The 14,699-nt window shown below is 58.0% G+C and overlaps 1 protein-coding gene across 5 annotated transcripts in view; it reads right to left on the bottom strand.

The window, feature by feature from the left end:
* DOCK6 (dedicator of cytokinesis 6) overlaps window positions 1-14,699 on the bottom strand; it is a 44,952-nt gene that overhangs the window by 2,708 nt on the left and 27,545 nt on the right. For 3 of the 5 annotated variants that reach the window (XM_059696755.1, XM_059696757.1, XM_059696760.1), the window contains 19 exons: window positions 14,421-14,516; window positions 13,621-13,767; window positions 10,627-10,740; window positions 10,354-10,524; window positions 9,764-9,903; window positions 9,508-9,677; window positions 7,569-7,729; window positions 7,236-7,418; window positions 6,568-6,694; window positions 6,156-6,240; window positions 5,931-6,027; window positions 5,663-5,797; window positions 5,191-5,343; window positions 4,895-5,053; window positions 4,663-4,763; window positions 3,458-3,650; window positions 3,224-3,367; window positions 1,079-1,210; window positions 978-992 (listed from right to left, as the gene is read on the bottom strand). In XM_059696755.1, the coding sequence (XP_059552738.1) occupies window positions 978-992; window positions 1,079-1,210; window positions 3,224-3,367; window positions 3,458-3,650; window positions 4,663-4,763; window positions 4,895-5,053; window positions 5,191-5,343; window positions 5,663-5,797; window positions 5,931-6,027; window positions 6,156-6,240; window positions 6,568-6,694; window positions 7,236-7,418; window positions 7,569-7,729; window positions 9,508-9,677; window positions 9,764-9,903; window positions 10,354-10,524; window positions 10,627-10,740; window positions 13,621-13,767; window positions 14,421-14,516 (2,523 nt within the window). The remainder of the gene's footprint in view (window positions 1-977; window positions 993-1,078; window positions 1,211-3,223; window positions 3,368-3,457; window positions 3,651-4,662; window positions 4,764-4,894; window positions 5,054-5,190; window positions 5,344-5,662; window positions 5,798-5,930; window positions 6,028-6,155; window positions 6,241-6,567; window positions 6,695-7,235; window positions 7,419-7,568; window positions 7,730-9,507; window positions 9,678-9,763; window positions 9,904-10,353; window positions 10,525-10,626; window positions 10,741-13,620; window positions 13,768-14,420; window positions 14,517-14,699) is intronic. The other 2 variants (XM_059696756.1, XM_059696759.1) reach the window with 1 other exon arrangement.

Here is a 14,699-nt window from a genome sequence, read left to right as displayed (position 1 = left end):
CTAGCTTCTGTCTCCTGCCTCCCCCAAATCTGCCTCCTCATTTATCCCTTATATGAAGTAAGAACTGGGGCTATATTGCTCACAGCTGTATCCTCAATGCCTACTGGGCTGGGTATGCAGCAGGTGCTCAATAAATGCTTGGGACAGAGACTCTGCCTCTTTTGTTCCAGGGCATCCTCTCCCTCCTCCCCCGCCTCCCCGCCCCCACCAGAAAGGAAGGGGTGGCTCCATGTTCACTCACCAAAGCAGATCCAGGAGGGGTGGGGTAGGCATCAGGAGAGGGAGGTGGGGAGCAGGGGACAGAGAGACAAAATCATGGGGGAGGTCAGAGGTCAGAGCCACCAAACTCCCAGGGTCCTGGTTATGCTGCCCCATGAGACCAGAGACCCAGGGAGGGAGGGGACCTGCCCCCCCCCCCCGGCCCCCACCCAGCCCTCCTGCCTCGGCTCTGGGTTCTTGCCATCTTTGGCCAGAAAATTCTCCCCAAACTAGGAGATGCCTAAAAATAGACCCAAGTGGGGGAAAGGCGGGAGAGGGGAGCATTAAATGGCAATGAGGAGCAGAGATCCTGGGGGAGGTAGGGAGATAGGGAGAGACAGACCAAGAGAAACAGAGGGAGCAGTCAAGACAGGGCGAGAGACAGGGAGAAATGGAGGGAAAGAGAGAAGAGACACAAAGAGACAAAGAGAAAAAGAAAGAGAGTCAGAGCCCCCTCGCAGGCCATGACTGAGCAGGCCCTGCCCAAGGGAGGGGTGTCTCTGGAGAGCTCCCAGCTGGGTGAGTCACAGGCTGCCCTGGAGATTTGGGGAAGGGAGGGGGCATCTGGGGGAAAGCAGTGGGGTATGTCATTGCCCACTGAGTCCCCACGCCTGTGCCCCGGCAGCCATGCTCCTCCGGCGCCCCCTGGTGGCTGTCCATGACCACTGCTGCTAGCCTCTTGGGGGCCCCAGAGGCAGATGGCCACCAGGCGGACTTACCTCCCAGCCAGAGCTCTGTGGGGAAGAGAAGAGTCAAGAGTTTAGCCTGGGAAGGTGGGGTGGGGCCAAGGGCAGGGTCTGGGAGGGCACCATGGGCCAACCTGGTGCATAATCTTGGTGAAGGCCTCCTGCAGTTTGCCATGCACAGCAGCCAGCTTCTTGTAGTCACGGTGGGCTTCCAGTATGGGGATCAAGTTCTTGTACACCTCGTTCACCGCCTCATAGAGCCCACCCTGGGGTGGGGTGGAGCAGGTCAGGATTCCCAGCACCCTCCCTGGTCCTCTCCTGCCTGGAACAGCCCTCCCTTCTGTGCTCTGACTCACCTTCCAAGGCCCCATCCTCCACCACCTCCTCCAGGACGCCTACCCTGACCACCCCCACCCGATGGGGCATCAGCCTTTCCACTTGGCCCCTACATACCCCGCTGTGGTCTCCACCATGATTACTATGGACAAGGCACTGTGTACATCTACACTTTACCCATGTTCCTTCATTGGTGGGAGGAGGAATTCCTCCCCGCCCCCCCCCCCCAATTCCTCAGAGGGGACACTGAACCTCAGAGACGCTCCCCAAGGTCAGGACCGGAACACCAGCCCACTGCCTCCTGGCACATGGTAGTGACCACTCATGGGTGCCCCTTATCCCTAGCTGGTGCCAGCATCAAGCCTGGCATACAGCAGGTGCCCTGGATGTTGGCTATCAGAAGGTCTATGTCTACCTTCCGGCTTCTTCCCCTCATGAGGCCTTTGTGAGACTCCAGCGAAGTGACAATAATGACAACAACATCACTAGGAGGGCTGGCCCCACAGGAAAGAAATCTCACTGGGCAACCTGACCCTGAAACTGAGTGGGGCCCCAAATGTAACTATCAGTTCCCAGAAGCACAGGAACTGAGGAACAGGTCAAGCAAGCAGCCCCAGGCAGGCGAGAAAACCTTTGGAACAGTTCCCATCTCCAACAAGTGAAATGCAGAAAAACTAATTGCTTTCGCACAAGCAAGCAAGCTGGAGGAGAAACTCCTTTACAACAATTAAAAATAAATGCCCAGGCACCAACTTATCAAGGAATGCATGTCCTGGCAGGGTGACTCAGTTGGTTACACCAAAAGGTTGTGGGTTCAATTCCTGATCAGGGCACATACTCAGGTTGCAGGATGGGTCCCTGTTAGGAGTGCGTACAGGAGGCAACCCATAAATGTTTCTCTTTCACATCGATGTCTCTCTCTCTCTCTCCCCTCCCCTCCCTCCTGTCTACAATCAATAAGAAACATATCCTCGGGTGAGGATTAAAAAATAAAAAAGAATTCCTGTGAACTTCGTCATGCGGGATAAAAGTTGTGTAAAAGGGACTTTCTCAGTGGGAGTTGCACACAGGTACTCGTGGGTGTGACGCTGTGATATCAGATTGGTTTTAAGCCGGAATTTCTCCGACTCTAAAGTGCACAGGAATCTGAGACCTTGTTACAGTGCAGGGCTCAGAGAGTTGGGTCGCCCAGGACTCTGCGTTCTAGCAAGCCCTGGGCGATGGCCGCACTGCTGGTCCTCTGACCACACTGAGTAGCAAAGGTTTATAAACCCGAATGATCACGTTTTGTTTCATCAATTTGTGAAAACTGGGATCTTGTTTTTTCAGATGTCAAAAAGCCCCACAAAAACTCAAAAAAAGATCCTCTCTCTCTCCCATTATTTTTTGGAGGCAACCTAATTTTTGGTGGCCTGTTTCGACAACATTAAAAAAAAGAAAAAAAAAAAAAGAAAAAACAACAACAAAAAAGAAAACCCAAAAGAGCTGGAGGTAAAGAGGAGATGAAACAAGACGGTAAATGCAGGTGGTTGATGAATTCGAGTGCTGGGTGTGGGGTTGGTGGGGGTACAGCTTTCTTCTTTATGTGTGCTTGAAGGTTTCCTTTCCTTTTTTGGGGGCGGATGGACATACTAATCTTCTCTGTATCGTTCCAATTTTAGTATACATGCTGCCGAAGCGAGCACCGAAATGTTCTATAATAAAAAAGGTTTTAATACTAGCTGAATGTGTTAAAGGCTTACGCTATCCAGCCTGCATGTCATGGGTTTAACAGAGAGAAAGGCAGGTCATGGAGGCCTTTGAGGGTCCCCATTCTCCTCTGCAAATCCCCCAGCTTCCCCTCAAGTAACCGGGAGCAAGTATAGGGCCATCAGCACATCTATGATGCCACCCAGCGCGAGCCCCGAGCCCCGAGCCCCGAGCCCTGCGCAGCCCCGCCTCACCATGGTGAAGTAGGCGGCCGCCTGCTCCAGCAGCCCCACCAGCCCCAGCTCCGTGAAGTGCTTCCCGGAGCAGAAGCCCTCCTCGTCAGGCGACAGGATGTCGTCGGAGACGGCCGACTCCTCCAGCACGTTGGACGAGATGTTCTGGGGTGGGACGTGGTGTCAGGGCTGGTCCCCGCCGCACAGGTGCCACCCCCACCCTTGCCCACCACCCCTCCCCCTCCGACCACTCACTTGGAAGGAAACGCAGCCCACGGGCAGGTAGCGGCTGTCCTCCAGCAGGGCCAGGTACTCCGCCACCAGCGCGGCCGCGTGCACCATGCACTGTGCGGCCTCCGCGTGGTTGCCCAGCTCTGCGTGCTTCCCCGCCATGTTCTGCAGCCACGTCAGCCGCAGGTCCGGGGAGCCCTGGTAGCCCCGGGCAATCCTGGTGCCCAGGTGAGGGGGGATGTGAGGAGGATGGGGACTCACCCTGCCTGCCCGCCTGCCTCTCACCTGCCCACTCCTTCACTTGTTACCCCACCCATCTGCCCCACTGACCAGCCAATCTCCTCACCTGTACTCCGTTCACCTGTCCATCCAGTCACCTATTTCCTCCCTTCACCTGTCTCCTCACCTATCCATCCCCTCACCCGTCTCACCTGTCCATCCATTCTCCTGTCCCCGCGTCACCAGTCTATCTTCTTACCTGTCCTACCTTCCATCCTTTCACCTGAACCATCCCCTGATCCCTTAACCCACCTGTCCATCCCCCTTCTGTCTCACCTGTCCAGTCCCTCGCCTATTCCCTTGCCTGTCCAACCTCTCACCTGTCTTCCCATTTGCCTGCCCATCATCTCCCCTCTTCCTCTATTCACCTCCCTTATCCAATCGTCACTGTCCATCCTTTCACCAAACCCCCAAGTGTCCTTCTCTCACTTGTCCTTCTGCTCATCCGTCTACTCTGCCACACCCCTCTCACTGATCCCCTCGCACATGCACCATGTCACCTACCTTCCCAGGCCGTCCCTCCTCATGGCCCCTAACTTCCCTACCTGCATCACCTGCCTCTCCACCTCCCACTCCCCAATTTCTTACTAAATACCCCTTACCTCTCCTCCAGATTTACTTACCCCCCTGATCTGCCACCCCTCCACCCGCTGCTTGCACTTCACCTGTTTCTCCCTCCTGTCCCCTCTTGTCCTTGTTCTGTAGGTCCATCGGGCACCCTCCTCATCGGTTCATTTATGAGCCCTCACCTGACTTGTAGCCTCACCTGTCTGCTTACCTGACCCCTCGCTCACCTGATTTTCCCCATCTGCCCGCTCTCCCGGCCCTCCCCCGGCCCTCCTTACTTGTCCCTCTTGTCACCTGCATGTTCACCTGCTCCCCTCGCTTTCTCATGAATCTGCTCACCTGCCTGAGGGTGAAGGGCTGAAGGTCCCCCGGGCTCTCCTCACCTGTACATGAGGTCAATGAGCATCTCGGGGTCCTCCTCGTGCTCCTTCATCTTCACCGTGTCCGTCAGGATCATGTGCAGGTTGAACATCAGGTCCTGGACCTGGAGTGGGAAGTGCGCCTCATGGGGAAGTGACAGGGCCAAGGCGGTGGGGTCAGGACTCCAAGGCAAAGACCCCGGCAACCGAGGTGAGCCTGGTAGTTGTGGACAGGGCGGGGGCCTGGCGGGGTCACCTGCTCGGCGAACGTGCTGTCTCGCAGCCCCACGTCCTCCTCGGCGTAGGCGAGGATGGTCTTGAGTGACCGTCGCAGGTGCTCCTCGCTGAAGTTCTGCGTTGTCCCCACCAGGGACGACAGTGACATGGTCACTTGCATCTTCACACGGGCAAAGTTCTGTGGGGGCAGCGGGGGAGAGCTCACCTGGGGGCCTCGGACCCTCCCACCGGCGCCTGCTCCACGGGCTCACTTCACCCTCTCCCTGCCCACCCTCCACCTATCACCCCCACCCCCGGGCGGCCGCCCCCGCTTACGTTGCCAATCTCGAAATTCTGGCGCATGAGGAGGTAGAGGGAGGCGCTGGCGTGCGTGCGGATGGTGCTGATGCGGCTGCCGCAGTGTCGCAGGAGCCGCAGGCAGAGGTCGGCGCACAGCTCCGTGTCCTCCTCGAACAGCAGCTCTGGGAACTGCCCCCCAGGGCCAAGACGGACACTGGTCAGCCCCTCCCCATGCCCGATCAGAAGGTCCCCCGTGGGGACTGGGGCGGGGGCGCCTGTCTGTGCTCTGCCTTCTTGGCCATGCACAGCAGGCTTGGGAGTCAAACCCGGGCTAGGTCCTTGCGGTGTGACACTGGGTGAGTGCCTTTGCCACCCCCATGCTCAGTTCTCTCCTCTGTCAACTGTGGCTAGGGATGTCTGCCTCACGGAGCTGCTGAAAACACACTAGGTGCTCAGCGACTGGCGGTCACTGTGACGCTAAGAGCCGCAGCTGCCGAGTGGTGCTCACCTTGGACACCAGGGACCGCTGAGTGGCCAGGCCATGCTGCAGGAAGAGGGCACTCTGGGAGCTACCCAGGCTATACAGCACCACCTTCAGCACCGCACCCAGGACACTCTCCCGGGCCTCGGACAGGATCACCGTCTGCGGGGTCAGAAACCCAGCGGTTAGGGCCTGGCTTGGTCGTGGAGTCAGGAACGGAGAGGGGTTCTGGAGTCCGAGGTCACAAGGCATTGGGGCGGGTCGGAGGTCAGGAAGATGCTGGGTCCAACCTTACCTGCACGATGATCTCCAGCGTGTCCAGAACTACCAGGCTCACCTCGGTGGCCAGGTTCCCTTCCACCAAGGCCTCCTGCTCCATTTCGTCCTTGGTCCTGAAGGAGAGAGGAGGGGGTTGGGGAGCCTCTGGAAGCCAGACCCTACCCTGCGGCTCAGCTCCGCCCCCCGCAGGCGCCTGCGGTGCCAGTTCTCAGGAAACTGGTCTGCTTCTGGCGACACCTACTTGTCCACGCGGTCCGAGGTTTGCTTCCAGTGTGTGATGCTCTTCCGCCAGCGGACGTTCTCCTGGTTCCCAAACGGGCTCCTCTCTGAGATGGGCCGGCACATGTTCACAGACGTGCAAAAACATAAGGACACACATGACTGAGAAACACACAGGCACCAAGATACCCAGGTGGGCTAACCTGTGAGGACACGGGGTGGTGCGGGTGCCGGCCGAGTGGACGCAGTTAGGCCTGAGTGACTTGTGAGAAGAGATGGGGACACGGATACCCACCCATGTGCATGGGGATGATGCATGGATTTCTGGGGAAAGTGAGTCGGACAGAGAGGTAGGGACGGGCCCACTTGGGGCCCCTCGGACACAGGCTGAGAGCAGCTGGTGGGGACGGGCGTGGGGGACATCTCCCTCTCACCACGGCTCCGTCGCACCATCTCTTGTCGTGCTCCAATGGTGCCCAAGATGGCTTCCTCCAGTCGAGCCTTCATGTCCAGTGACTTCTTGAATGTGAGGCTGTTGATGCGCTCAAAGGCCTTTTTCCCCTGGGAGGTCAAAGAACGGGTTCCAGGCTGACCGCCCTTTCCCATGGGACCTGGGCTAACCCAGTCCTGCTTCTCCGGGCCCTTTCTGACCTCTGGGACCCTGTGCTTAAAGACACAGCTCTCTTCTTCTTCTTTTTTAAAAAAATATATTTTATTGATTTTTTACAGAGAGGAAGGGAGAGGGATAGAGGTTAGGAACATTGATGAGAGAGAAACATCGATCAGATGCCTCTTGCACACCCTCTACTGGGGATATGCCCGCAACCAAGGTACATGCCCTTGACCGGAATTGAACCTGGGACCCTTCAGTCCGCAGGCTGATGCTCTATCCACTGAGCCAAACCGGTTAGGGCCACAGCTCTCTGCTTTACTGCCAACTCTCAGCACCTTCCAAATTCTATTTACAAGAACAATCCTCCCTTTTTCCTTGGGCTCAGCACAGAAACAGTCCACCCCTTCGTGCCCAGACCACAGCACCGAGAGCTCTGTATGCATACTCGGCCTGCCTCCTACCCTCCAATCCCCTGCCCACGCCCCAAACCTTGTACTCGAAGGCAGCCAGGCAGAGGTACAGCAGGTCCAAGAGACGACCCAGCTGAGGGAGGGACAGGTCGGCAGTCCAGTGCTGCAGGAGGGCTGGCTCTGCATTCTTCAGCACCCACAGCACACACACCAGCAGGGTCCGGCTAGACTCGGCAGAGAGAGGACAGCCGGAGCGAGAGCCCTGGGACCAGAGAGGGGACAGGGGGCTCAGAAGGGACAGAGTTGATTTTCATTTTCTCCAAATAAGATGAGAACTGGCTGATTTGAATCTCGTTACATAACTTCTATTACCAGGTGGGATAGTGTCTCTAGAGACTGGCCCCATACTCACAGTCGCTGAGCCCTGGGAGATGCTGGCCCGGGAGCCAGGGGCCAGGGGCCCACCAGCAATGGCCATGGCCACTGAGGGGTTGATGGTGCCTCCAAAGTCCCCTTCCCCTTCTGTGTCTGAATCGAGCATGGAAGCCAGCCTTGACCGTTGACCCGGGCCCTCTGGGGGTGGAAGCAGGGGGGAGAGAAAAAGGAGTCCTGGTAAGTGCTGTCCCTCTGCCTCAAATTTCAGCTCACAGGTCACCTCCTCATGGAAGCCCTCCTTGATACCACCCCCAGACCAGTCGCCAGCTATCTACTCCCAGAGCTCACTTATTGTACTTGTAAGCAGGTACATTCATTGTGTCCACAGAGGCAGGGACTATATCTACTCTGGCCACTGCTATATGCTCAACACTCAGGACACGGCCTGGCCCACAGGAGCGGTAACTGTAAAGATGATGGTGGTGATGACAACAACAACATAGGCTGCTGCTATTGTTATAGCATCAATTGGCACTGACACAGAATCTCCTATGTGCCAGGTGCTAGTCTAACTTAAACAATATTAACTACGGATCTTAAAAAAACACACCTATGAGAGAAGGACTTTCATCATTCCGACCTTATAGATGAGGAAACTGTAGAGGTGAAGTTACTTGCCTGGGGTCACGCAGTGGGTTGGTACATAGTAAAGCTGATTTTAATCTAAATGGTCTGGTTCCAAAAATCTATGATCTTATAAGAGTAGCCCTTCCCCTCTCCCTTTCCCCCAAAAAGTCTCACCAGAGAGAGGAGCAGCCAACAGATAGGTCTCACCCTAGAGATTCTTGAAACAAAAGGTCAACTGAGCCTCATTATCACTCCAGCCCAGCTGGATTGAGGTGATCGACCCCTTAACTCATCTGCTAAGAGGGGGGAAGAGGAAACCTCACTAGGAAAAATGACATTGCTCCCATCCTGGTGGTTCTTTTACATACAATGTTCAGAATACGATAAAAAGCTACAAGGTATGTGAAAAGGCAGGGAACGGGTTGTTAAGAGAGAAGAAACAGCAGAAGGAGGCCGGTCAATGACCAAAAGCAAACGCAGTTCTTAAAATAAAAAGTAGTGGAAAAGTTGGACTAAAATGGGTAAGAACATGGAGAATTTCAACAGAGAATTGAAATCTACAAAAATAAAATAAAATAGACATCTGCCTACTGAAAAATATTAACACCTGAAATTCAGAACTCAACAGTTGGGGCTAACAGAAGCCTGGACACAGCAGAAGACAGAAGTAGTGAACTCAAAGACAGGTGAACAGAAAATATCCCAAGTGAAGCACAGAGAGAAAAAAGAATGGGGAACGGAACAGAGCGTAGCAGGCACGTGTGACATGATCAGAAGGTCCAACTTACGTGTAACTGAAGTCCCAGAAAGAAAGGAGAACAAAAGGCAGATAAAAAAGTTAGAAATAAAGACTAAGAATTTCCTCCCAATGATGGAGGGGGCCAATCCACGAATCCCAAGTCCGTGCTTCCCACCACGGTGTACATGTCCCTAAGTAGTGCCAGTGAATGTGCTATGAGCGAATGACTAAATGCAGGGCTGCAACTGCCTCTGGCCCCAGTGTTCCCCACCTTCCGTCCTCACGTCCTCTCTACTCAGAACCTAATAAATGTTATAATCATATCTCCCATCTATTGTGGGCTGACAATGTCCCAGGGCTAAAGCTCTGCAGATGTTTACATAACTACAGGAAGTAGTTAGTGTCACCACTGTCCCCACTTCACAGGTGAGAAGCCTGAGGCTCAGAGGTTAATGGCTTGCCAGGGCCCCGCACCAGCACTTGAACCCAATCTATGGACCCTAACGCCATGTTTTTACTCCTAACTGTGCTCTCCCACCTTCCCCAACCTGAGCCTTATGTGTCAATCGAGCCCCTGGATTGTGTGACTCCGACGGCCTGGCCCACTGACCAGCGAAATCATGCAGCCGTGGCAGCGAGTCCCGGACGATCGACAGCAGCGGTAGGTACAGCTCGGCCACCCGGGCCTTTACTGTGGCCTCGGCATAACGGGGGTCAACATCATGGCCACAGAGCAGGTTGTGGACGGCACTGATGACCTTCTTGTGCAGCTGGGATGCCCTGTGGAGTAGTGAGGTGCTCAGGAGAGAGTAGACGTAGTGCCTGGACCTTCCCACCCGCTGGAGCCGAACAGGGCCTGTGCTCACCCCTCGGCCTCAGGCTCCAGGGCCAGCGCCAGTTCCGTCAGCAGGAGCCCAGCCAGGAAGTGCTGCTGTCGGAACGGCCCACTCAGCTCAAACATGCTGGCCACCTTGGGGTCGGGGGCTTGGCTGGAGAAGGTGGAGCTCTGCAGAGGGTGAAGGGAGCGGGAGGAAGCAGGACGTCACCAGGGGCCAGGGGGTGGAGGGGAGGGGCTGGGATGAACTCATCTGAAGTTAAGGTGAAGAGGTGAGAGACTGGAATTATCTGGAGGTGACAGGGAGCACAGTTCAGATCAGAGGTAAGAGAATGAGGTGAACCTGTAAGGTGGAGGGACTGGGGTCAAAAGTCAGAGGTCCGAGAAACAGCAGATGGAAGGCAGGTCTGCGAGTTAAGATTCAGGGGGGAGACATTAGAACCTGGTCCCTAGGAACGTGCCGGGCATGAGGGGTCAGAGGCGAAGGGTCAGAGGTAAGGGGACGGTCCCCCCGGACAGTGGCCCGCCCTGAAAAGGACAGAGACGAGGGGAGCCCCAGAAGATAGGTTGAAGGTGAGAGGTCACAGGTCAAGGGAGGAGCCAGAAGGGAGGCCGGCCCACCTGCGAGGCGGTGGAGGACACGGAGGGGGAGGGGGAGGCCGGGGGCGACAGCGGGCAGCAGGGCAGGTTGAGGGTCACGTAGTGCTCGTGGCTGCACAGGATGCGGGTGAAGTCCACGCGCAGGGTCAGCAGCGCCGCGGGGCTGGGGGCCGACTGCAGCCGCGTGGCCACCTGCCGGAGAGGGGCCCGTGGGCAACGTTGCGGTCTCTCTGCCCCCGCCCGCCCCCCCCCCCCCGCCCGCCGGGCCCCCGTGGGCGGGCGCGCCGCTCCCACCTGCTTGTAGTGGGCCCGGACCAGGCTGAACACGAAGCCGCGGTCGGCCAGGGACAGCAGGTCGCCGAGAAAGAAGGCCAGGCTGATGTTGAGGCGCTCAGCCTGCTCCACGTCCTGGGGACACAGGGCCGGCAGCACGCTCACCCCAGCACCCGCCGTCCCACCCAGGGCCGGGCCACGCTCACCCCAGCACCCGCAGGCCCACCCAGGGCCCGGCAGCACGCTCACCCCAGCACCCGCCGTCCCACCCAGGGCCCGGCAGCACGCTCACCCCAGCACCCCCTGTCCCACCCAGGGCCCGGCAGCACGCTCACCCCAGCACCCGCCGTCCCACCCAGGGCCGGGCCATGCTCACCCCAGCACCCGCAGGCCCACCCAGGGCCCGGCAGCACGCTCACCCCAGCACCCGCAGGCCCACCCAGGGCCCAGGCCACGCTCACCCCAGCACCCGCCGTCCCACCCAGGGCCCGGCAGCCACGCTCACGCCCAGCACCCGCAGGCCCACCCAGGGCCGGCAGCACACTCACCCCAGCACCCCCCCCCGCCCCCCCCCCCGTCCCACCCAGGGCCCGGCAGCCACGCTCACGCCCAGCACCCGCAGGCCCACCCAGGGCCCGGCAGCCACCAAGGCCACTGGCGCCTCGGGAGCCGCATCACTGTTCCAGAGCCGAGCGTCTTCTTAACACCCCCCCCCCCCCGCCCCCCTCCCACTCCAGGCCTTCCTGGTTGTCTCCGCCCTCAGACCAGCCCGCCCTTCCCCACACGCCCTTCCCCCACACGTACAGGTCCACACCCCTCAGGGCACTGTTAAGGACAGATTTTCTTTTCTCTCTCCCCAGATTTAAATAACATGACATGGATGGGGGAAACTGGCTGCTGACTTCCCCCTGGATCCTCCTTCCCAGCCCTCAGGGTAGGATATCAGAGGGCGGCCAAGGCTGGATTTCCCCGCCTTCCTGGCAGCTGAGAATAACCATGTGATGGGGTCACATTCTGGCCAATGGGATGAGGGGAAGGACTGTGGCCAGGTCTTCCTGCTCCCACAGCCCGCCAGGTGCCTGATGTGGGGGCGCCGTGGTGAATCCTGACGGCCAGGCCCCACTAGGGAGCCCCCACGGCCCACTTACGCTCAGGGCCCTTTTAAACCACCTGTGATTATGTTGGAGCCAGTTAACCTCTGCCCTAACGGATATAAGGGGCAGGGACAGCTTGTACAGCGCCCAGCTTCCCGCGGGGGAACCACAATAAACCAAAGGATCTCAGATCACTCCATGTGTCGAAGACAACGGAACGGGGTGCTGTTCTGAGAGAAGCCCGAAGGAGGAGGAAAAGGCAGAGCTAAGAACAAGGCCCAGGCCTGGGCAGGATGTGCCGGGCAAGTGGGAGGAACAGCAAGGGGATCGGGGCAAGTGGGAGGAACAGCAAGGGGATCGCTACGGCCTCCAGGCCCAGCAGCTGCTTGTTCTTGCCTCGGGCTCTCACCAGCCACTCCGGCCTCACAAGTCAGCCTCTGTGGCTCTTAGTTCCCTGCAACCCAAAGAAACACAACACAAAACCTGCTGGAGCTCTGAGCCCGCAGTGGGGCAGGGGCTGGGTCTGCCTTGTTCCCCGAGCTCCGTGCGTGAGACCACCCTGGCCGTCACCGATGCCCCACTAGCAGCCGTGCCGACGGCGCTTCTCAGGGGCATTGCTCTGCCCTGCAACCCTTTCCCAGGGCGGTTTCCTCACCATCTGGGTCAGCCCCTGGGAATGTCAGTGCTTAGGGGAGGCTCCAGCGGAACAAGGTCGAGACCTTCGAGACCGGCCCAGAGGTCGCAAGGGATTGCACAAGGGCTGGCTCGGGCCAGGCTGGCGTTTCAAAAATCTGGAAAGTTCCCATCAAATCCAGAAGCCCCATTTCACTTTTCAAATGAGACGTTCTGGCCACAGCGACTGGGCACACGCCCGCTGCTCCTTCATCGGCCCCGCTTGCCCAACCGAAGCTGATGATAAGGGTGTGGCCTCTGGACCTGGTGGCCTGGGATCAAATCCCCAATTCTGCCCTTCTCGGGTGGGTGGTGGCAGGTGGTTAGTCATTCTCTGCCCATTTCTCCATCAGTAAAATGGAGATAATAATACAAACTTTATGGGGCTGTTGGGAGAATTTAATCATGTGCTTCATCTCAAGTGTTAGGTACACAGTAAGTGCTCAATAAAGGCTCAAGATCACTATCATTAGTATTACCCACCTAGCTCCTGAGGGCATGGGAATTAGGGACCCAGGGCCTGGACAGGTGTCAAGGACTCAGAACACTAATGCCCACGATTGAGCACTTACTGTATACAGACACTGTGGTGAGGGCTCATGGATCCCTCACTTCTCTGCCTTCTCCAACTCCCGTTCCTGATCTGCTCCCTCTGTTCCAGCCACACCCACCACTTCACTGCTCCTCCAACAGCCCAGGCACCGTCCTACCTCATGGCCTTTTCACTTGCTATTCCCCCTGCTTGAAACTCTTCCCCCAGACGTCAAATAGATTGCCCCCTCACTCCTTCAACTCCCTCATAGCGCCACGAGGGCAAGGATTGGCATCTGTTTTGTTCACTGCTGTGTCTCTAGTGCCCAGCACAGGGATGTGCACACAGTAGGTACTTAAGAAATGACATTGGCCCTGGCTGATTTGGCTCCGTGGATAGAGCGTCAGCCTGCAGACTGAAGGGTCCCGGGTTCGATTCCAGTCAAGGGCACATGCTTGGGTTGCGGGCTCGATCCCCAGTAGGGGGCGTGCAGGAGGCAGCTGATCAATGACTCTCTCTCATCATTGATGTTTCTATCTCTCTCTCTCTCTCTCTCCCTTCCTCTCTGAAATTAATAAAAATACATTAAAAAAAAGAAAAGAAAAGAAATGGCAGTGAATGAGCAGACCCGTCCAGCAAATGGGACTGGTGGCCTTGCAGCCAGGAAGCTGGGCAGGACTGGTGCCCCAAGCCCCTCCCCCACCGAGGCCCCTTCACCTTTACCTTGTGGGCCCGGGTGATGACCTCCAGGCCCACGGAGCCCACCAGAGCCGCGATGTCATCCAGGAAACGCACGGGGAAGCGAAGCTTACGGGGCGAGTCCAGCCGCTGGCTCAGAATCAGGTGCAGGGCCATGCTTTTCACCTGGGGGCCGGGTGGGGGCCGGGTGAGAGCTTGAGGGGCCGTGGGCAGAAGGGGCTCGCCAAGTGGGGATGCGGCTTGAGGAGCTGCAAATGGTATTTTAGCAGCAAGGGAGGGGAGGTCAGGGTGGGCGTAAGGGGCCCTGGGTGGGGCTCGAGCCCCGTCACAGCTCTGAGCTGAGGGCAGGGCCTGAGAGGCCACGGGGAGGACTCGAGAAGGCCATGGGCAGAGCCCACGGGGGTCTGAGGCTGAGCCCGTGGGAGGGGCTGAGCAGGTCTCCTGGGGTAAGGTCTGGGGGAGCACTGGGCTTGAGGGGTGGGTTTGAGGGAGCCCTGAGTGGGACTCTGAAGCCCCCCTGATTGGGGGTGGGGCTTGGAGTCAGGAGGGGTCTCTCAGGCACCTCTTGAGTTCCACAGGGGTTTCCTTCTCTGTCTGGGGGTATCTCTTCGGGTGGGGGAGGGCCTTCTCTCTAGGAGGGAGTTTTACGGGGCCTCTTTCCAGGGAACGATCCCTTTAGGGGTCTTTTATCTCTGTCCCTATATGGGGGGTCTTGAAGCCATTTCTCAGGGGTCTCAGGCAAAATCTCAGGGGGCTTCCCTCCCCAGGGAGAGTCTCCCCTGGGGCCTCTTGCTCTCCGGCTGGAGGAGGTGTCTCACCATGAGCTGGAAGAAGAACCAGGCGTGCTGCAGGACGGCCTCGCGCACGGCACTGCCGCTCACCACCCACTGCAGAGCCAGCTCCTCGTGTAGCAGCTGGAGGCAGGGGCAGGGGCAGGGGTCACAGAGAGCAGAGGGGCCCGCCCCAACCCCCTCTGGAGAGCATGAAGGGGGAGGATGAAGCTGGAGGGCTTGGGTTAGAGCAGCAGGAGGCCATGCAAGAGAGAGGGGGCAGGAGTCAGACGTGCCCTTTCCCGGGGCTCTCCAGACCCTGCTGGG

The sequence above is a fragment of the Myotis daubentonii genome, chromosome 5 (assembly GCF_963259705.1).
Source record: "Myotis daubentonii chromosome 5, mMyoDau2.1, whole genome shotgun sequence".
NCBI lineage: Eukaryota > Metazoa > Chordata > Mammalia > Chiroptera > Vespertilionidae > Myotis > Myotis daubentonii.
The sequence above is the reverse complement of the archived record's forward strand: the minus strand, read 5'-3'. Positions and strand labels throughout refer to the sequence as shown.